Below are 22,168 nucleotides of genomic sequence, written 5' to 3'. Positions count from 1 at the left end.
GGAATGGGGAGAACTGTTTGTAAACCAAACAGTTCTCTCCTGTCAGCTCCTACTCACTGCTTTGCATGGCAGTGAAGCACAAACACAGCCCAGTATGTAAAACGGCACACAGTTAACCCTTTGATCACCCTACATATTAATCCCTGCCAGCCCAGTGCCATTAGTACAGTGTCAGTGTTTATTAGCACTGATTGTTGTACTGGTGTCACTGGGGATGTCACAGTGTTTTACTGTGCTTTACTATGCAGCAATACAAAGCAATGTGCAGGAGCTGACAGGGGAGAGATCTATTTTGTTTACATACAGGTCTCTCCCCAGTCAGTGATACACGGTGATCGCTGGGTGCTGGCGGGGATTCAACGGCCGGGACCCGGTGATCGACAGGTGAGGCCACCAATAGCAGTGCGATTATGGCTTGCGTGCACCCCCTACTTGGTAATTAAAAATTACGTATATATACACACGTGATTTTGCGCAGCCCTGCCACCCTGTAGCAGTATTTCTGCTATAGGGCAGCAGGAAAGCGGTTAACACAAACATGTTCCCTGAAGTGGTAAAGAACAGGTTCACTTTAATTATTTCTTTAATATTGGAACTGATAACATGTAGTGTAGGAATAGTAATTAGTGACACAAGATTCACTTTACGCCAGATTGGAATAGAACTATGACATAAATGTTATACTATGTAGCATCACCCTGAATTAGACTCTTAAGTGGAATGACACTAGTATGCTGCACAGCAGAACAAGTGTGATATTACACTGACTGATGTTTTCTCCATATTCGTATATAAAAATCCTGAAGAGCAAACACAGCACTTGGCAATGAATCAATACATACCTGCAAGTAAAAGAGAGAGCCTCATGTAACGCAAGTGTCTGCAAAGAAACTGCATGTGCTGCCTTCATCAAATAATTTCCAACTGTCATTTTACAAGTACAACTTACAATAGTAAAATCATACGATTTCTACAGGCAACACAGGCACTTTCCTTTAATAAACATGAGATACTTGACGTCCACAGCAATTATTCAAAGAAAAAATCCCATTGTGCAGATGAATTTTAAGATGTTGGATAATTGAGATGCCTAAGTTACATCAATATGCTGTATTTTATTTTGCACAAGACATCGAATATAAAGTAAGAAAGGGGAGTGCATTTCATTACAATATATGTTGGAGTTGATATACATGTTTTGAATATTATGATCAGTCAGGGTCAGGAAAAAAAAACAAAAAAAAGAAAAAAAAACAAAATATATCTACTAAAAAAAAAAGCCGACATTTACCATTTGCAGTCAGCACTCTAGAGGCTGCTGACTATTCTTATTTAACTTCTATGTGTAAAATTGGCTAATCCAAGGTCAATAAAACCAATCTGCTACTGGTTTTATTGACCTTGGACTGTACAATGTGTTTTTTGAGCATCAGCCTAATGTATTTTTGCGATTACAATTATCAAATATTTGTGCATTAATATTTGTTATAATTGCATTATAGACTGGATATACCCACCTCTCTCCCTGAAGAAGGAAATAACATTTCTGAAACGAGTTGGACCTTTCTCTATGGATCACCAATACTGACCAAGCTACAACTTCACTGGCAGTTCTATTTCAGTATATCTCAGATCATTAGGGTATCTGTATTCCTATATTATTAATATTATTATTACATCGAGTTTATATAGCGCCAAAGGGTTTGCTCAGCGCTGTACAATAGGGGGGACAATACATGGAACAGTACAACAAAAACAGACAGCGTACGAGGGCCCTACTCTTTCAAGCGTACAATCTAGGAGGGAGGGGGTAGTGGAACAATAGGAAGTGGCTGAGGGGGATGAAGTGGTGGGAGGAATGAGGGAGAATGGCCGTTAGGTGAGGGTGGGGTAGGCTTCCCTGAAGAGATGGGTTTTGAGGGAGCGTCTGAATGTGGGGAGGGAAGGCGACAGTCTGATGGATTGGGGCAGTGAGTTCCAGAGGATAGGGGAGGACCTGGAGAAGTCCTGCAGTCGTGCATGGGAGGAGGAGACCAGGGAGCAGGATAGAAGGAGGTCCTGTGAGGAGCGAAGGATACGGGTAGGGTGGTACTTGGGGATCAGGTTGGTGAGGTAGTCAGGGGCAGTGTTATGAACGGCTTTGTAGGTCAGGATTAGAAGTTTAAATTTGATGCGTTGGGCAATCGGGAGCCAGTGGAGGGAGAGGCAGAGGGGGGTGGCAGAGGTGGAGCGGGTGGTGAGGTGGATGAGTCTGGCCGCTGAGTACAGGATGGTCTGGAGCGGGGAGAGCCTGCACTTGGGTAGGCCAGTGAGAAGAGAGTTGCAATAGTCAAGGCGTGAGATGATGAGGGAGTGTACAAGAAGTTTGGTGGTGTCTGGGGTGAGGAAGGCACGTATCTTGGCAATATTGCGGAGATGGAGCCTGCAGGTGTTTGTAAGTGATTTGACATGAGGCAGGAAGGAGAGGTTCGAGTCAAGAATGACGCCAAGGACTTTGGCTTGCGGGGCGGGAATGATAGTGGTGTTGGTGGTGGTGATGGATAGGATGGGGGGGGGGGGGGGTGGGCAGGGGGAAAGACGAGGAGTTCAGTTTTGGAGAGGTTAAGCTTGAGGAAATGGAGCGACATCCAGTCTGAGATGTCGTTTAGGAGGTGAGTGATGCAGGCGGAGATAGTGGGGGTGAGGAGAGGTGAATTTGGGTGTAGTCAGCATAGAGGTGATAATTAAAGCCATGGGAGTGTATGAGTGTGCCCAGGGAGGAGGTGTAGATGGAGAAGAGAAGGGGTCCAAGGACAGAGCCTTGAGGGACCCCAACAGAGAGGGGGAGGGAGGGGGAGGTGGCGCCATTGTAGGTGACGCTGAAGGAGCGTCGGGATAGGTAAGATGAGAACCAGGAGAGAGCGGTATCTCTGATGCCAAGGGAGAGTAGTTTATTAAGGAGGAGGGGGTGGTCGACTGTGTCAAAGGCCGCAGAGAGGTCCAGGAGAAGGAGGACAGAGAAGTCGCCCTTGGCTTTGGCATTTAGTAGGTCGTTAGTGATTTTGAGGAGGGCAGTTTCGGTGGAGTGTAGGGGACAGAAGCCGGATTTTAATGGGTCAAGGAGGTTATTGTCAATAAGGTGGGCGCTTAGGCGATCGTAGACTATGCGCTCAAGGAGCTTGGAGGCGAGTGGCAGCACGGAGATGGGTATGAGGTTGTTGGGGTCTGCGGGATCCCTATATTGTATTATGTTCAATTTTTATGTAATTTAAGTATGGTACTACAATTTTGACCTATTGGTCATTTTACTATGTTTATAATAAAGACTGGCTTTGTTTTTTTAAGATATCTGTAAGTTTGATTCCATCTAAAAAGTACCGTGGGGGTTCTTTTTTTTGTTTGTCACATTTAGATTCGGTTTTTGAACACTTCACTCTGCATTAATTTTTTATAGAATATACGCAAAATATCACTTTATGGACATCTGAAAAATTATTGAACAAAAATCATTATAGCTCTTCTTTAAATGCAGGAAAGGTGACACTATAATTTTACAGGATTTTTTACTGACAGCATTACATCTTTTGTGGCTAGATGGTTACGACATTTTCATAACACCTGAGTAGGTAGAAGATGAGAAACCAAATTTATATTGATCCTAGTCTACAATGTTTCAGGATGCTTTTTACTTTGAGAGAATTAAAAAAAATTCACACACATAGCTGACCTGGAAAAAAAAAATTAGGACAGCTGCGGAATCTGTATTCATAAGAATCAAGAAAAACAAGCAAGCAATTTAAAGTACAGAGAAACACATTTCATGCTTTATTGAGGATTAATTTGTGTGAATAATATATTAGCAGTTCTATCATTATTCTAATATTGCATATGAAAATATAATTCCACACATGCTGTTACATCATTTTCAACTACTACAATAATGCCATACAATGATTTTGTTTTTTGAAGCAGATATTATTTTGTTTCGCTAGCAAGTAGGAAAAGGGGCTAAAGTTTGTTAGGTAAAGCAAACCACACGCATAATTAGTTTGTCACTCTAGCACATACCTGCATCATGCACTGAGATACCACTTCCAGTGGAATCTCAGGGAAGCGTTGTTGAAGATCATTTAATACCTGGATGTCAAGCTGTTGAGTGCTTTGCGCCATCTCCACATGGATGCAGGACTACGTTGTAATAGGAGGGGACTCACAACGCCCGCCAGTGGTTGTGATCTTCTGATCCTTCCTGCATTTTCTGCATAAAACACATTAAACATTCATTAGCCAAAGTAATGCAATTCTGAGTATATATTTAGTAATATATTAAAAAACCTACTGAAAACGATGGGAACAGGGATTAACTACTCCACTCAGCCAGAAGCTGTGTAGAAATATATACAGTAAATCAAAAAATTATCTCCTCCCTCCCCTAATGCTTGTAGCTATAAATATTTTTCTCATTCAATAATTTTATTGAATTAATAAAGTAACAAAGATATCAACGTTAACATGACGTTCACAGCAATATGTGGAATTCACACTCACTGAAAACACAGACGATGTAGTGAGATAAATAGAGCAAAATTGAAGTGCTATATTGTAGAAATTGACAGGTAGCTATAATATTTTTACTGGGTTTTTTTACCATTTGTCTTAAGTTTTTTTTGTTTTGCTTGCTCATTTTTGTAAAATCGCATGGAAGCGAAAAAAACAATAAAAAAAAAAAAAAGACTTTTATTAGTAAATACAAAGGGCATTTGAGTCAAACCAGGACTTTTGAGTTTATATAATAAAACAAAAAATTTCAAGGAGAGGAAACTGCATTTATTTTTCAACATTCTCCCCTGGTACATTTACAAGCTTTGGCATAGAAAGATTTGTCAGTACACCTGAACCATCCTAGGACAGGCTGCTTCACTTTTTCATCATTGTGTTCACCGTTCCCACAGAAATAAAGACAAGTCTCAATTTCACGACAGGTTATGCATTGATTATCCAGGATCAGGCGTTCCACACACTGAATGTTCACAGGAATGACTGCTGTGGGCTGGGAACCACCACAGGATCATCAATGACAGACGTCATACAGGCTTGGAAAAATCCGTATGTAAATGGATAGAAAACTGGCTAAAAGATTTTATTCAGAGAGTAGTGGTTATGATTAATACTCTGAATGGTCTAGGGTTGTCAGTGGTGTACCTCAAGGTTCAGTGTTGGGATCCTTACTTTTTAATATATTTTTAAATGATATAGGGTCTGGGATTATAAATACCATTTCAGTCTTTCCAGGTGACACCAAGCTTACAGGATGTCTCCAACTTTCAAGCTGAACTCAATGCACTGTTTAATTGAGCAACTATGTGGCAAATGAGGTTTAATGTTGATAAATGTAAAGTTATGCACTTGGGGGCTAAGAATATACAGGCACCATACATACTGGGGGGGGGGGGGGGGGTACAACAACTGGGGCAATCAATAGTGGAGAACAGGGGCGGACTGACAACTCATGGGGCCCCCGGGCAATAGGGGATCATGGGGCCCCTGTGTCCTTGCCCAAACTCAAAAAAGCCTATGAAAAAGGTACCAGGGGCATCTCATGGGGCCCCCTGCTGACCTTGGGCCCTCGGACAGTGCCCGAGTTTCCAAATGGTCAGTCTGCCCCTGGTGGAGAAGGATCTGGGAGTTCTGGTAGATCACAAGCTTAATAATGGCATGCAATGCCAAGCTGCAGTTTCTAAAGAGGTATAGACTCCAGAGAGAGAGATATCATCTAGAAAAACCTCACCTAGAATATGCAGTTCAGTTTTGGGCACCAATTCACAGAAAGAACATTGGGGAACTGTGAAAGTACAGAGAAGGGCAACCAAACTGATAAGAGGCATGGAGGAGTTCAGCTATGAGGAAAGATTAGAGGAACTGAATTAATTCTCTCTTGAGAAGAGGCGATACGGGGGATACGATCAACACGTATAAATACATCAGTGGTTCATATAGTGAACCTGGTGTAGAGTTATTACCCTGAGGTCATCACAGAGGACAAGGGGGCATTATTTACGTCTGGAGGAAAAGACATTTAATTTCAAAACACAGAAAGGTTTCTTCACAGTGAGTGTGAAAATGTGGAATAGACTCCCTCAAGAGTTGGTTCTGGCCAGCTCAGTGGATTGCTTTAACCATTTCAATACCGTGCAATTTTACACCTTCCTGCCCAGGCCATTTTTCAGGTTTCAGCGCTCTCACACTCTGAATGACATTGCGCGGTCATACAACATTGTACCCAAACTAAAATTTTATCATTTTCTTCACACAACTAGAGCTTTCTTTTGGTGGTATTTAACTACCTGCCGACCGCAGATAGCCGAATGACGGCTGCACTGCGGCCGGCCAGTTCTGGGTGGACGTCATATGACGTCCTCCCAGAACGCGCTCTCCTGCGCGCCCCAGGGGGCGCGCACCCGGCGATCTCCGTGATGTGGTAAAAGGCCATCAAAAGGCGATCTCCTACGGACACAGCTGATCACGTGATGTGGTAAAAGGCCAATCACAGCGGCCTTTTACCACCTGATCAGCGGTGTCCAATGACACGCTGATCAGAGGGAAATGCAAGTGCCGGTTCTCGGCTGCACTTTCCTCACGCTGTCAGATCGTGAGGAAAGTACTGCCGAGAACCGGCAGTTGTCAGAGCGGGGATCGGCACTGATGATCAATGCCCTGATGATCGGTGCCCAGCAGTGCCACCCGCAAGCTCCGCCCACCTGTGCCCAGCAGTGCGCCCGCTAGCTCCGCCCACCTGTGCCCAGCAGATCACCCACCTGTGCCCAGCAGTGCACCCACCTGTGTCCAGCAGTGCACCCACCTGTGCCACTCTGCAGTGTCACACACCTGTGCCCAGAAGCGCCACCCACCTGTGCCCAGCAGTGCCACCCACCTGTGCCCACCCACATGTGCCACCCACCAGTGCCCAGGGGTTGTGCCAGTCAGTGCAGCCAGTCAGTGCCCAGCAGTGATGCCAGTCAGTGCCGTCTATCAGTACCCATCATCAGTGTCACCTATCAGTGCTGCATATTAGTGCCGCCTATCTGTGACACCTCATTAGTACTGCCTATCAGTGCCCTTTAGTGCCGCCTATCAGTGCCCATCAGTGCTGCCTCATCAACGCACATCAGTGAAGGAGAAAAATTACCTGTTTGAAAAATTTTATAATAGAAACAAAGAAACTTTTTTTTTTTCAAATTTTTTGCACTTTTTGTATTTATAACGCAAAAAGTAAAGTGCCCAGTGGCGATTAAATACCACCAAAAGAAAGCTCTATTTGTGAGAAAAAAATGATCAAAATTTCATATGGGTACAATGTTGCATGATCGCGCAATTGTCAATCAAAGTGCGGCAGTGCTGAAAGCTGAAAATTGGCCTGGTAAGGAAGGGGGTATAAGTGCCTGGTAGGCAAGTGGTTAATCACTGCTGGGGTTTTTTTTTTGCTAAATTAACAAAAAAAAAACAAAATTTTGAAAAACAAACACGTTTTTCTTTGTTTCTGTTATAAACGTTTACAAATAATTAATTGTTCTTCATAAATTTAGGCCAAGATGTATTCTGCTACATGTCTTTGGTGAAAATAACCCAAATTAGGATGTATTATTTAGTTTGTAGGAAAGTTATAGAGTTCACAAACTATTGTATATATCTGAAAATTGATCAGTCCTGAAGTACTGACAGCCAATCTAATTTCTTGAGGTCCAAGAATGTCAGATATCCCCCAAATGACCCCTTTTTGCAGAGTAGACAGTCCGACATACTTCATAAGAGGAATGGCGAGTTTTTTGAAGTTGTATATTTTTTGTCATAATTTTTCGGAAAATGAAAAAATTAAAAAAATGTTCACTAGTGCAGTACAGCGTCATCATATAACTGGCATGGCGGTGAACAGGGACACTGACTGGTGACAGTATGAAAAAAAAAATATATATATATACCGTATTTGCCGGCGTATAAGACGACTGGGCGTATAAGACGACCCCCCTACTTTTCCTGCTAAAATGTAGTGTTTGGGCTATACTCGCCGTATAAGACTACCCCTCTTCCAATGCACACCAGTGGGAGGAATAGTGCCCCATCATTGATGTCAGTGGGAGGAATAGTGCCCCATCATTGATATCAGTGGGGGGAATAGTGCCCCATCATTGATATCAGTGGGAGGAATAGTGCCCCATCATTGGTATCAGTGGGAGGAGTAGTGCCCCATCATTGGTGTCAGTGGGAGGAATAGTGCCCCATCATTGATGTCAGTGGGAGGAATAGTGCCCCATCATTGGTATCAGTGGGGGGAATAGGTGCCCCTTCATTGGTATCAGTGGCAGGAATGGTGCCCCATCATTGGCATCAGTGGGAGGAATAGTGCCCCATCATTGGTATCAGTGGGGGGAATAGGTGCCCCATCATTGGTATCAGTGGCAGGAATAGTGCCCCATCATTGGTGTCAGTGGGAGGAATGGTGTCCCATCATTGGTGTCAGTGAGGGGTGGAATAGTGCCCCATCATTGGTGTCAGTGGGGGGTGGAATAGTGCCCCATCGTTGGTGTCAGTGGGGGGGGGGGAATAGTGCCCCATCGTTGGTGTCAGTGGGGGGGGGGAATAGTGCCCCATCGTTGGTGTCAGTGGGGGGGGGGAATAGTGCCCCATCGTTGGTGTCAGTGGGAGGAATAGTGCCCCATCGTTGGTATCAGTGGGAGGAATAGTGCCCCATCATTGGTATCAGTGACACCAATGATGGGGCACTATTCCTCCCACTGACACTTGCTGACCCTGTTCTAGTACGGTGCTGCTGCTGCCAGCATATGTGGTTGCAGCAGCACCTCTACACAGAGCACTTACCTGCTGCTCCGGCACTCAATTTTCGCGGGGCCGCTCGGCTCCGCCCCCTCGCCGGTGATTGGCCGCCTGTGTGCCTTTCCCGAGCTACAGTTCTGGCGGCCAATCACCGGTGAGGAGGCGGAGCCGCGCAGCCGCACGAACATCCAGTGGCCGAACTGAAGGAGACGCCGCGCTTCCTGGACCGGATCGCCGTGGGACTGGATCCAGGTAAGAGACGTCAGCCCCTGCAAACCCCTGTACTTAATGCCGCAGCCCCCCTAACATGTGTACCGGCGTATAAGACGACCCCCGACTTTTGAGAAGATTTTCAAGGGTCAAAAAGTCGTCTTATACGCCGGCAAATACGGTATATATTTTTTTTTTTATTTTTAATTTATTACTTTTTTTTAAATTTTTTTAAGATTTTTTTCATATTTTACTATGACCAAAGTAGTACAGTGTTACCATAGTAACATTGTACTACTTTGGGGAAGTGATCAGTATTTTTTTTTTTTTTTTTTTTTTTACACAATTTGCTTATAGCAAAGAATTACTTTGCTATAAGCAAGCATTTACCTGAATGACAGATTCATTCAGGTGATTTGGCCACAGCTAATCACATGACATGTGCATGTGACCTGCTGTGACCATTCACAGCTAGGCACTAGTATACAATGTATAAAACGACCATGCAGCGCTAATGCATAAAGTGATGTATACACAAAACCCTTTGGTGCAGGTGATAAAGTAAAACACCACTTAATAATAGAAAGGATCTTTAAGAATTAATCTAAAAAGTCCAAAAATACTAATGATGGTGAAAATCTTATAACAAGAGTGCTCTTGCGGTGCACAACACATAAACGTTTTTAGGACAAAAGGTGACACAATATGTGACTTCTGTGACCATATTCCTCCCGCAGAAAATGAGTGTAGATTGCACTAACCAGAGAGCGCAATTTTTATGCGCCTTTGAGTGTTAACCAACTCCTGGTCATCCGGCTACTGCAAACTGGAACTGGATCACATCCTTCCCAAACATACAGGGAAGGATCTCATAGCTTCCTGAAGGTGAGCAGAACTCAGACAAACTCCAACAGCACCAGATCATCATGAGCAGACCTGACTAATCAATCACAGCACTCTGTTACTCAGAATACCACACTGAATCTACCTGACAGCCTCTCTGAACATAATGTTAGCATCTTTATACAGGTGCTGGATATGGAAGATTTTCACCATCATTAGTATTTTTGGACTTTTTAGATTAATTCTTAAAGATCCTTTCTATTATTAAGTGGTGTTTTACTTTATCACCTGCACCAAAGGGTTTTGTGTATACATCACTTTATGCATTAGCGCTGCATGGTCGTTTTATATATTACTTTTGAGGCTCCTGGTATTTGCCTTTCATGCTAGCCGCTCTCTGATTGATTATCCAGCGCTCGTATTGTTTCTATTTTTACTAGTATACAATGGATGGCATGAATGAAGCCATCCATTGTATACAACTGTCATGTAACCTTCTGTGATTGGTCACAGCAGGTCACAGGGTACCGGCAACGGGGGGCTGGTACTCAGATCTGTCACCGGCCGTGTACCTCGCTGCGCGGCTCTGCAACCGCGCGAACTGCGCATGTGCGGGAGGACGCCAAATGGTGTACACCCCGGAAAGCTACAGCATTTTTGCAGCCCCCAAACGGCTATATGCCGGGCGGCTAATGGTTAAAAAAGGCCTGGATTATTTATTGGATACACAGAAGATAACTGGATACTATCATTTATATGTAAAGTTGATCCACGGAATATCCAACTGCTTCTTGGGGGATCAGGAAGGAATTTTTTCCCTTGCAGAAGCAAATTGGATCATGCTTTGCTGTGTTTTTTTTTTTCCTTCCTCTGGATCAACTGTGGGTATAGGATTATAACTTTTTTTTTTTTAATGGCTGAACTGGATGGACTTTTGTCTTTTTTGGCCAGACTAACTATGTGACTATGACGGGGGTACACCCCAACAGCTTGTCCTGAAAACTTGGATGTTAGTTCAAATAAAAAACAAAAAAGTATCATGAACAGTACTAATTGTTTTTGTTGCAAATGCACTAAAATGACTACAATCACCTCTACAAAAAGGGAGTAACGTACCCAAGTAAAAAAAACTGAAATACTGTACTCTTTGTATGCATTTCAAGGTCATGTATGTTTAACTGGTTCCCGCCTGGCCTATTGTACAAGGACTACCCAGTACTATGATCGGTGATGCACTGTGTTCCTCACATCACCAAACAGAGTAAAGGGCCAATGACTTTGGCTCTTTACCATGTGATCAGCTGTGTCTAATCACATGTAAACAAATGCCTGTTATAGCCATTTCCTTTCCTCAGTGCTGTCACTGTCTGAGAAAAGAAAAGCCCATAACCGGCTTTCCTGTCACAGGAGATATTTACTATAATTATCAGAGCAGCCTATCAGTGCCCATCAGTGAAGAAGAAAAATTTACTTATTTACAAAATTTTATAACAGAAACGAAGAAAAAGGGTTTTCAAAATTTTTGGTCTCGTTTTGTTTTAGCAAAAAATAAAATAAAACAAAAAAAACACAGGGGTGATTAAATACCACCAAAGAAAAGCACTGTCTGTGTCAAAAAAATTAAAAAAAGTTTCACTTTGATAAAAAGTGCAAAAACACTGAAAGCTGAAAATTGGCCTGGGCATGAAGTGGTTAAAATGAGCAAAAAACATTCAAGAAAACAATCTTAAACTTACATAAAATAGTAGGTCTTTACTCAGTTTTCAGATTACCAATAAATTATAAACTTCCTTAAGCAACAGTGATTATCAATAACAGGAAAATGCTAGGTCTATTATTTTTGTTACCTTAATTTGATGGTTTATGCATCATACCAAATTCTTTAAAACAGCACTTGCAGGGTCCGCATACCTGGCAGTCCCCAATCCCTATATAAACTCTTAAAATTACAACAAAAGCAAATCGCTTAACTGTTTAAGAAAGATATGTTGGTTGGTTACTATATTGACATCACTTTGTCCTTTTAAGCTCTGTATTTCCTCTATGAGCATCTTATATGTCACAAGGCTTTTTACAGTGTGATGGAATGCGTCTTCCCTATGACTAAGAAATCTCAAGTAACACATTCCTTTATCTACAAATAGCGATTGGCACCACTTTAAATAAAGCACTGAAGGGAGAAGAAAAGTGATAAAGAATATACAGCAAAAGACATAATTGAGAATATTTGAGATTTGTAGATTTAGCAGTATATTTTGAATGGAAGATATACCAGTTTTGGGTAATTTTTACATCAGTTTATATACTTTTAAACAGAAGTCATTCATATATATCTAAAGACATCTTGTCACCAAACGATTTCCACAAAAATCTTACTATAAGATTGTGTATTTAAAGCCCAACTCTGGGCACATAAAAAAAAAACAACAAATTCCATACAGTAATACTGTGCCCACAATGTAAGGGTTATGTGCTTGTTTTGCCTAGGGGAGAAGAGAAACCGTTTTACTTACCTAAGCCTCCATTTCCCCTGCAGGCTGTGCTCCCCCAAGATCCAAGAGTAGACTGTTCCTAATGTCCTGAACAGGTTTTTGGACCCTGAGGAGCACAATCAGGCAAGCACCTCAGCACCATATACTTCACTAGCAATCAAATACGAAAAACTGACAGTCGAGGTGGAAGAAAACCTGAAGCCTGACCTTACCTCCTTCATCCAGGTTATTATCTCTTAGCAACTACAGGAAGATTGTTGCCACTGAATCTAAACAGGGACATTAGAAGTGTAGAGTAGATGAGCAAATGACAACTAGTGGGCATATCCAAATGCCTGGGCCTGTGTGTGCCCACATTTTCCTTGTTGTTGCTAGGTCTTCTGGGAAAGTGGAGTGACCATAGTCCATCTGCCAACCATGCTCAAATGCTTCCCAGCCATGAGAGGTTTTGGCCCGCTATCTCTCCAACTATTCTCCAACTTCTCGGTAAGTTTCCAACATACACAGGGCTTTTACTTCATTCTGTAAGGTTGTAATGGGAAAGAGGATCTAATTCTCATTATACCTGTATACCCTCAGACCACTTTGACAAGTTACTGGATGTGGCCTCTTCATTAGGCCGAAACATCCAGGTTTCAGGTGAAGAGGCACTGGGGAAGAAACCTAAACTCTGTTAAACTTTGGTGTTGCTGGTGCTGGACAGCACTCTAACTACAATTCTTCTTCTCTATCATATCTCTCCACTTCCACATGTCTGGACAAGAAGTTCTTATTTAACACTATTACAAAAGCCACCTTTGATTCGTATTTAAACATTACAACTGGCTGGACTGAGTGTTTAAGGTAACGGCTTCAACCCCTTTAGCTTCTATAATGAAAAGGTCTTTTTGCTTGCAATTGTGCACTTTTCTCACATAGGGTTAGTTTTCTAGGGTCCCAGTGTGGTATTTTGTTTTTTTTCGCCTTATTATAGGTTTAGTTCTAAGTTGTTCTCCCTATTGTTTACTGCCAGGCTGCATTTTTCCTGCCACTGTGACTTTCCTGTCACCGATACCCCAAAATGAAAACAGCGACAAACATTAAAGGATTATGCTTGCCAAATAAACATTTAAAAACCATTCCTCATCAAGAAATGACCAATGTTGTTCTTTTGCAAGAGACCCATTTACACAAGGAGGACATTCATTTTTGTTGCAAGTCATGGCTGGGCATTATTTGGGGAGCTTTAGCGAAGGGGGCACAGAACTAGGTGTCATTCTGTTGCATAAACATTTACAATGTGGCATATTGCCTAAGAATTGTGATCTTGCAGAAAGTAGATGGGTGAATGTATCTATTCAAACTCCCATAGCATTAATGTCCACAACATACTTTCTAAATTAATAGTGAGAGGGAATTTCTGTGCAGTTCCTGATCCCTTGAAGACTGGATAATTACCAACTCCTCAAGACTATCAACTCTGTAGCCTCATCTCTTCTACTTCTGGAGGCATTTTGCACCCTCTGGATATAGAGATTTTACTCACCATTATATTGTCCAAAAATTCCTCTCAAGATTGGATATGATTCCGATTGAAGAAAACCTACTGCAGAAAGTTAAATTAGCTAGTATACTACCTATGACTATGATAATTCCCTAGCTCTCCTAGAGCTTCATGATTGATTACTTACAAAGGGTAGATCCTTATGGAGACTCCCTTCACACCTCTGAATCCTTTAATCACCACTTCCAGTTGTGTGGGTTGATTCTATTCTCTATTGGGAAACAGGAAAATCATTCCTGCAGGGCAAAATAATGGCTTTTACCACAGTTCAGAGACAAACTGTCCTACATAGCTACTTAGAAGCTAGCAACAAAGCAACAGAAACCCATTGCAAAATAAGCAGCATATCAGAGACCTGAATTGTCCAAAATTGGTCTGGCCCTCAAAACAAATCTCCACAGCTCAAAAAAACAAGCACTCTGGTTGAAGAGACGTGCAGACAGTGACAGCTGAGGAAGTCTGCCTCACGATTTTGCATGCACAGGATATGCACAGTGGACAAAGCTGAAGCTTTAAAAGTTCTGCCCAGGCCCGAGTCAGTTTCACTGCTCTTTGACTGTGCAAGTTCTCTTACCTTTTTAATGGTTGATGCAAGCCACAGCCATGACATTATCCAATTGAATCCTGGTCAAATGACCTTGCAACTGAAGGGACAATCAAATTGTCCTGAGCTCCAGGACGTTGATCGGGAACAGAGCTTCATTTGATGACCATGCCCCCTAAACTGAGAGGGCCCAGACTCCTCCCCAGCTTGACAGGCTGGTGGCCATCAAGACACCTTTAAGATTAATGGGAGGGGGAATTTTACTGGTTACAGTGATGAACTGACCATCCATCATGTCAGGGCAAGGTTGGTTTTGTTGGACATGGTAAACAGGAAAAGAGAGAGTCCCTCCCTGGCAAAATGTTGATCTGCAATGGCCCCGAGTGAAGTTGCACATATGGGACTGCCTTGAATGCAACCACCATTAGGCCCAGAACCCACATGCAAAGGTGAATGGATGAGTAGCTGTAGACTGAGATTGAAGGTTTTCTGGGGGAAGGAAGACCATAGTCCTGCCACATCCAGGAAAAGGCCCCGATATCCAAGCAATAGGTTGGATCTAGCATGGACTTCTTACAGTTTAGGATCAATCTAAAGTGCCCAGGATCCGCACAGTCCATTGGACTTGGTCAGACAGACAGTAATGACTGTTCTCTCAGGAGGGGATGGGAATGGAAATTACATGAAAACAGAGCAGGGCCAGAACAGGGGCCAGCAAATTGATGAAGATTCAAAGCACAGGGGACAGATAAAAGGGAAGGGCAACAAATGCAAAATGCTGCATGTCCAGGTAGTTTTGATGTGCAGGAAAGATAGAATAGTACAGATAAGTCTCCTAGGTGTAGGAAAACCATCATTGACCAGACAGATACTCTACAGAACTTTTGCACTCAGGAAACTACTAAGGGGCTTTAGATTCAGAATAGGATGAACCCCTCCCTTTGCCATGGGGACAGTAAAAATATTGGAATAAAAACCATGGAACCGCTTTGGTTCTGGAAGAGGGATGATGTCCTCTTGAGGGAGGAGTTGCTCCAAGGCAACAAGAAAGTCTGTCCACCATTGAGAAGATGTAGGCAAGTTTGAAAGCATGGAGGCAGAGAACGAAACTCCAGTTTGTAACCCCTGGACATGATGTCCTGGACCAAAGCATTTTAAATGCACTGGGATCAGACAGCAGTGAAGGTTGACAGACGCCACTTCCACATTGATAAGTGGAAGTGCCCCTTCACTGAAGGGAAGTGAAGACTTTATCAGCATGAGGCCAGTCACCATGCAACACAGGCTGAAGCAATTGGTGTATAGAAAGAAGACTTTGTGGAATGGGCCCCTCTAAGGAAAACATACTTTGGCAAGGTTGACACAGGTAGCTCTATTTTTAAGCACTTGTGTACTGTGCCCACAGGGATAGAAACGGTGTGCTTGAACTTTTAGGGGAAAATCACCAGGTCGTCTTCTTGTGCAGAGATGAAATGAAAGAACTGGTACCATCATCCTGTTCCTCGTCAGGGAGCTCAAGGACAGGCAGAGTGAGATCAAAGGAGGAGTCTGGAAAAGAGGATGAGGGGCTTGTTTAAGCCCCTTGTGGTCTGAAGTCTTTAAAATGGTCATAAAATTATCCCATAAATATAACCCAAAAAGATACTTTTTTTGTATTACATTAAAGACAAGGATTGGAGCAAGTGAGCACCAAGACCTACACTGCATTCTTCAGAATGACAACACAGTCCACCATAGCACAGATATACCATAGCAGCCTCTCTAAGCATATGTCTCCCCCTCCAAAGAAACATTTGTAAGCGAGTCATCTCTACTATGTTTCAATTTTCTCATATACTCAGACACAGATGCAGCAAATTCCTTTATAGATAGATAGGAGAGGGAAGATGCAGATTAGAACTCTGAGCCAGAGAAGAGTCCACAATGACTAAGTCGACATCCCTAGAGAAGGGTAAGAAAACCACCTTTGGTTGCCAGCAAAACTGAAGCTGGGGGATGCTGAATCCCTAGTCCCCCTTTGTTTTAGGGGTACTCTTGACAAGTGCTGCAGCAAAAGTGCGGGTCTGCTTGCCCAGACACCACTGTGCATACGGAGGTCACTCTGTGCTGTGGTTTCTGGATTCAAGGTGCAAAGATCTGTTGGCACTGCATGGGGACCCACACAAAATGATAAGTGCATGCACAAAACGGATTACAAGAAGGGAAACTGCGCCTGAGCCCCAGCATTCCTCTGCTGAAGCTTTGGTGAAAAAGTGTCCCTTATTTGATTTTTTTCTTTCTTTTTTAAGCAGCTTAACTGCTCTCTCCTTCAGGGAAAGGTCACCACTGCCAGACGAACCACAGCCTTGGAACTATCTAGCACCCTGTGGCTTACCATGTGATGTATGTTGTTCCAATGTGATCACCAATTGCAGGATCCAGATTCTTTTTTTCACTCCCTTTTTCCATGTGTGAGAGATAACAAGGAATCCGCAGTGCTCATGTTTGGGAGTGGTTCTGTATCCCAAAATTGAGGCGCTCAGACTGCCAACTTGGGTTAACTACAAATACCTTTTTTTTCTCCTGTTCGCTTCCACAATCCCCATCTAGGTGAGAAAGACATATCCAGTGACAGCTGCCTCCTGGGACACCTATGTCGCACATGTCAGGAGACATAATGCCAGTATCAGGTTTCAGTGGTAGTGAGCTATTGATCGACAACTCGGGGCTCCTCACGGTGCGGCGTCTAAGCCCTAGCCCACTTCTTCATCAGGGCACCTAATGGTGGGGATGGACAGCAAGCTGGAACCAGGTCGTGGACTCTAGGTACGCGCAGCTGAGTAGGAGACCGCTAACATGTACAACGACAGGAGATAGACAAGAATCCAGGAAACAAGGTCAAGGCAGGTGGCAGGCAAGCACAGATGGTAGCTGAAGCTAGGGTTGTTACAAGAGAAGTCAGACACAGAATACACGTAATATTAACGGAACAGGCGCTCAGAGACCTGTAAAGCTGCTCAGGCAATGCGAGCTGCATTGAGCATCTTTTTCAGCTCCTACATACTCCCAATGGAGTCCCTCTGGACATATTTGACTATGCATGCTGGGAGAGTTTGATGACAACTGTGCATGTCAATATCAGCCACTCCAGTAATGAGTTCTTGGTACGTTATTTTTTTTATTTGATAGAGTTTCTAATTATATAGACAACTTTAGGACAGTGCAAAAATAGAAACTGTAGTATATTAAAGTCTAAAGTTGCTTGGTTTCCATGACAGTATTGCTGGTTGATCCAAACTGACAAGTGAGTTTAACAGTTTAATGTTATAAAATTACTTACTGAAAGCAATGCAATAGTGTACAAGCTTCTAACTGTAATAAAGAAACCATTTCTACATTTTGAAAATCTGTTACATTCATAATTTCCTATGTTACCTCGAGAAACATGAAAATTTGATAACACTGAAAGCGCTCACAAATAACCATATTAAAAATTGAACACCTTCTTTCTACAAGATAAAAAAAGCACATATCAGAACAAAAAGGCTGCTTGTTGGGTATGAAACCTGTAGTTATTTTATTAACACACCCTTCCCACCATTGTTTTACAAACAAGCACAACTAGGAAGTATTCCCTTACACTATATATGTCCAAAGCCTAAAAAAGGCACACGCCATAGTGTTTATGTCTTGCAGGTTCAGGGCTATAATGCTTAGCATGTATGTGAACTGTGTAGATTTATTACTCATACTGCCAGTTATCAAAACAATAACTAATAATAAACTAAACAATGATTTTAGGATCTAATTAAGGGAAAAGTTCACATATTTGTAGTTGCAGGAATGCATGTAAATTGCATGAGTTCTCGCAGCCGCACAAAAAAGTGCTGCTTTTAAGATAATGCACAGTAGCACCCCCACAAACGTGGTGCGGTTTCTTGCACATGGAAATGAATGGTGCCAAAGCACCAAGTGCTTTCTATGCGGCCTTGTTTAAAAAGTTCAGGGATCTTTTTCCAGCAGAAAACGCATGTACAGCAGAACATTTTAAATGAATAGGCTGCCGTGCCTGCACAAACACAGCATGCAGAACCACAAAAATGGGAATCTTACAACAAGCATCCCTAGGAGACAACATGGAGTATATAAAAGCCATGTCATGAAACAAAAAATCATTTCTGAAAATGATTTTTAAACACATGGTTAGTCATTCCGGCAGTGAATCAAAAGAGCTGAAAAATTAACAAATTTACTGTATATAATCTAATCTTAGAACTTCTCACTGCCGTCCTCTTTTTATCCCCTTTTCTCTGTAGACTGCAATTAATTTTCTAAAGTCTCTTCTCTCACTTGTGGCAATAAAACACACAGCTATGAAAAATTATATTTATAATGTAGCTCTGGCCAATATTTTTTTTTCAGTTTTAGAAGCAAACGGGTCAGTGTCCCATTATCCTAATGTCCTACTACCGTTATCACTGTGCCTAGGAACTAGGGAAAATCCCTAATAGGAACACATTTAACAATAAACAAAAATTTCTTCTAACCTAGAGATTTAAAAAAAAAAAATAATAATAATAATTTCACTGCCATTGTGCTACGAGCGATGTTCCCTCACTTTTTCTCCTAGTGACATTTTACTTTGCAATTATTTTACTGAACACATGGATTAAACAATGAAGGTCATTGATGGAAAAAATATATGAGTGTACCTAGGATAATATTTCCTAATCAATCCAGATGTTGGTTTGACCTGCTCTGCTGTACCTGGTCCTTTGATATTTCAGCATGATTTCAAAACAATCTTAGCAGGAGAGTCCCTGAAGGTAGATTAGAATGGGCTGAAAAGGATTTCTTTCCTCAGTTGAAATGTTACTAAACCCACAACAGTAAAATCAGTCTGTTTATGCAGTAAAGCACGCTTGTAATACTCACTGTGGAACTTAAGGGCCTCTGCATTCTGTAAAAAGAATGTTTGATTCTCCCCTTCGTTCACTGTCCCCGACTCATCTCCTGACTGAGCATGTGCAGCTTGCGCCCAAGGCTCTGTTCTGTTTTGTGTGAATTGCTAGAGAGGTTTTTTTTTTGCAAGGGAGGGTGCATGTAAAAAGCACAGGGCCAACCAGAACTGTCCAAACAGATGGTCAGGGGTTATGCAGTCTCAAAGGACAGTGAGAGGAGAATGAAAACTCCTCCTACAAGCTTTAACCAGTGCTCAGCTGGACAAGTCACAAGAGTGCTGTAACTGCTGATGAGAAAAGGTATTTAGCAGTTAATATTTACTAAAATAATTGCATTTTCATGTTCTGTGTACTGTGGGAGACCAGATAAAGTGAATGCAGGTTCCTGGGTTTAGTAACACTTTAATGTGCAGTGTTTTGATCCCAAATACTGCTACCCTAGGAGTACTGGGAGCAGAACCAGCCCAATTCCTCTCCTAGGTTAACTCGGCATCCGAAACATGTCAAATTTATATTAATTTTGAGGCTAAATTCAGACTGGACAATAATCTGCATGTTAGCACACTGTACCTGGTAGGCATTCAGAGATATGAATACCTATAGTAAACAGTTTCTGGGACATAGTCATAAACCTAGTGACATCCCAAAAACCACACCTGAGACACTTAATTTGTCAGATGGCCTCTGTCAACACATCTTTGATACCACAGAAAAAGGGAAAGCCAGGACATTTTGACAGCCCTCATTTAACATCAAACCAAGGAAGAACTGTAAGAGCCAATGTACCGTCTTGCTTGATGGACTCCAAGCACTTTGCAAGTATTTCAAGAATTTGTCTGTGATAAAATAGGGTGAAAGCAAAAGCATTCAGATTAAAAACACTAAGGTGAAAGCTAAAGATCTGTATCTGAACCAACTGATATTAGAACAAAACTGGTTTTCATGAGAGAATATTTAGCCGGTCATTTGTTAAACATGGTTCCGTTTATTAATGAATGTAAACTTTTAGAAATTCATTAAAACTGGGCCCAGGATAAACAAATTAGGTCACCTTTAGGAAAAGCCATTGCCAAAGGTGTAAGCCATCTGCGTACCATCCAAAGCCTGACCAAAAACTCCCAAAGATGGCATCATCCCATTCTACCTTGTATCTAGGACGTTCCTAAGATATCACTATCTCCTCCACAGATTCTGAGATGAGGAGAGAGCACATGTGAGAGGGTCTGAATCTGCTGGAAGTGTCTTAGTAAGGTCCTAGAAACAAGGCAGGATAGGAGGATGCCATCTCTGAGTTTTCAGTCAAGCTTTGGGAGGTACAGTGGATATAAAAAGTCTACACACCCCTGTTACAATGTAAGGTTTCTGTGATGTAAAAAAAGAAATATAAAACAGATAAATCATTTCAGAACTTTTTCCACCTTTACCTGTGACCTATAAACTGTACAACTCAATTGATAAACAAACTGAAATCTTTTAAAGGAGGGTAAACATAAAAAACTAAAAACAATGTGGTTGCATAAGTGTGCACACCCTCTTATAACTGGGGATGTAGCTGTGTTCAGAATTAAGCAATCGCATTCAAAATCATACTAAATAGGAGTCAGTACACACCTGCCATCATTTAGAGTGCCTCTGATTAACCCCAAATAAAGTTCAGCTGTTCTAGTAGGTCTTTCCTAGCATTTTCTAGAACTGGGACCTTATGTAAGCCATAGACTGTTCGTTTAGCGGCCGATTTTTCGTCCGAAAGAATAATTGGCTGATTTTTGCACTGTTAGTGGGGCAATGGCATCAGCCAATTTTCTCGGTTCTTCCTCATTTCGTTTATCGGTCATGCTGCAAAATTTGTAAAAAACGGACGAATTTCGAAATTATTGGTGGCAACATCGGATTACAGAATGAGCGATGTTTTTCGGAGAAAAAAAATCGGCCGATAAATGAACTGTCTATGGCCTGCATAAGTCAAGGTAGAGGGAGTTATGAACAGTTCCGAATACCAGTCAATATTGGCACAAAACCTTCAGGCTTCCGCATGAAAGCTAAACATGAAGAGGAACTTCATCTTCAGCATGCATGACAACCACCCAAAGCATACATCCAAATCAACAAAGGAATGGCTTCAGCAGAAGATTAACCCCTTCACGCCGGATCGTCCCGGCGTGAAGAAAAGTTCCTGGGAGGTGGGTGGGACGGGGCTTAGTGTCATGTGGCCGCCGTGACGTCACATGATCGGGAAAGGTCCCGATCGAAAGAGCGGACCGGGACCTTTCCGTGAGCACCTCACATGTGTGCTGGGAGCGCACAGGGCGCACGCTCTCAGCACATATGTTTTTTGTTCAATGAAGGCCCAGACGCCGGGAGGCCGTACATTTGCGTGCGGCAGGCGTGAAGGGGTTAAAGTTTTGGAATGGCCCAGCCAGAGCCCAGACCTGAATCCGATCAAAGATCTGTGGGGTGATCTGAAGAGAGCTGTGCACAGGAGATGCCCTCACAATCTGACAGATTTGGAGTGTTTTTGCGAGGAAGAGTAGGCAAATATTGCCAAGTCAAGATGTGCCATGCTGATAGACTCATACCCAAAAAGACTGAGTGCTGTAATAAAATCAAAAGGTGCTTCGACAAAGTATTAGTTTAAGGGTGTGCACACTTATGCAACCATATTATTTTAGTTTTTTTTATTTTTACAGTTTTACTTCCCTTCACTTAAAAGATTTCAGTTTGTTGTTCAAATGAGTTGTACAGTTTATATTTTACATTAAAAGGTGGAAAAAGTTCTGAAATGGTTTAT

At 42.3% G+C, this 22,168-nt stretch overlaps 1 protein-coding gene across 2 annotated transcripts in view; it reads right to left on the bottom strand.

Moving 5' to 3' along the window:
• TAB3 (TGF-beta activated kinase 1 (MAP3K7) binding protein 3) overlaps positions 1-22,168 on the bottom strand; it is an 83,249-nt gene that overhangs the window by 38,138 nt on the left and 22,943 nt on the right. The window contains exon 2 of one of the 2 annotated variants that reach the window (XM_089653006.1): positions 4,048-4,237. In XM_089653006.1, coding sequence (XP_089509132.1) covers positions 4,048-4,149 — 102 coding nt within the window. In that variant the 5' untranslated portion in view covers positions 4,150-4,237. The remainder of the gene's footprint in view (positions 1-4,047; positions 4,238-22,168) is intronic. The other variant, XM_089653007.1, reaches the window with a different exon arrangement.

Source organism: Staurois parvus, unplaced genomic scaffold, assembly GCF_062004578.1.
Source record: "Staurois parvus isolate SC_StPar_1 unplaced genomic scaffold, SC_StPar_1.0 ptg000696l, whole genome shotgun sequence".
NCBI lineage: Eukaryota > Metazoa > Chordata > Amphibia > Anura > Ranidae > Staurois > Staurois parvus.
The sequence above is the reverse complement of the archived record's forward strand: the minus strand, read 5'-3'. Positions and strand labels throughout refer to the sequence as shown.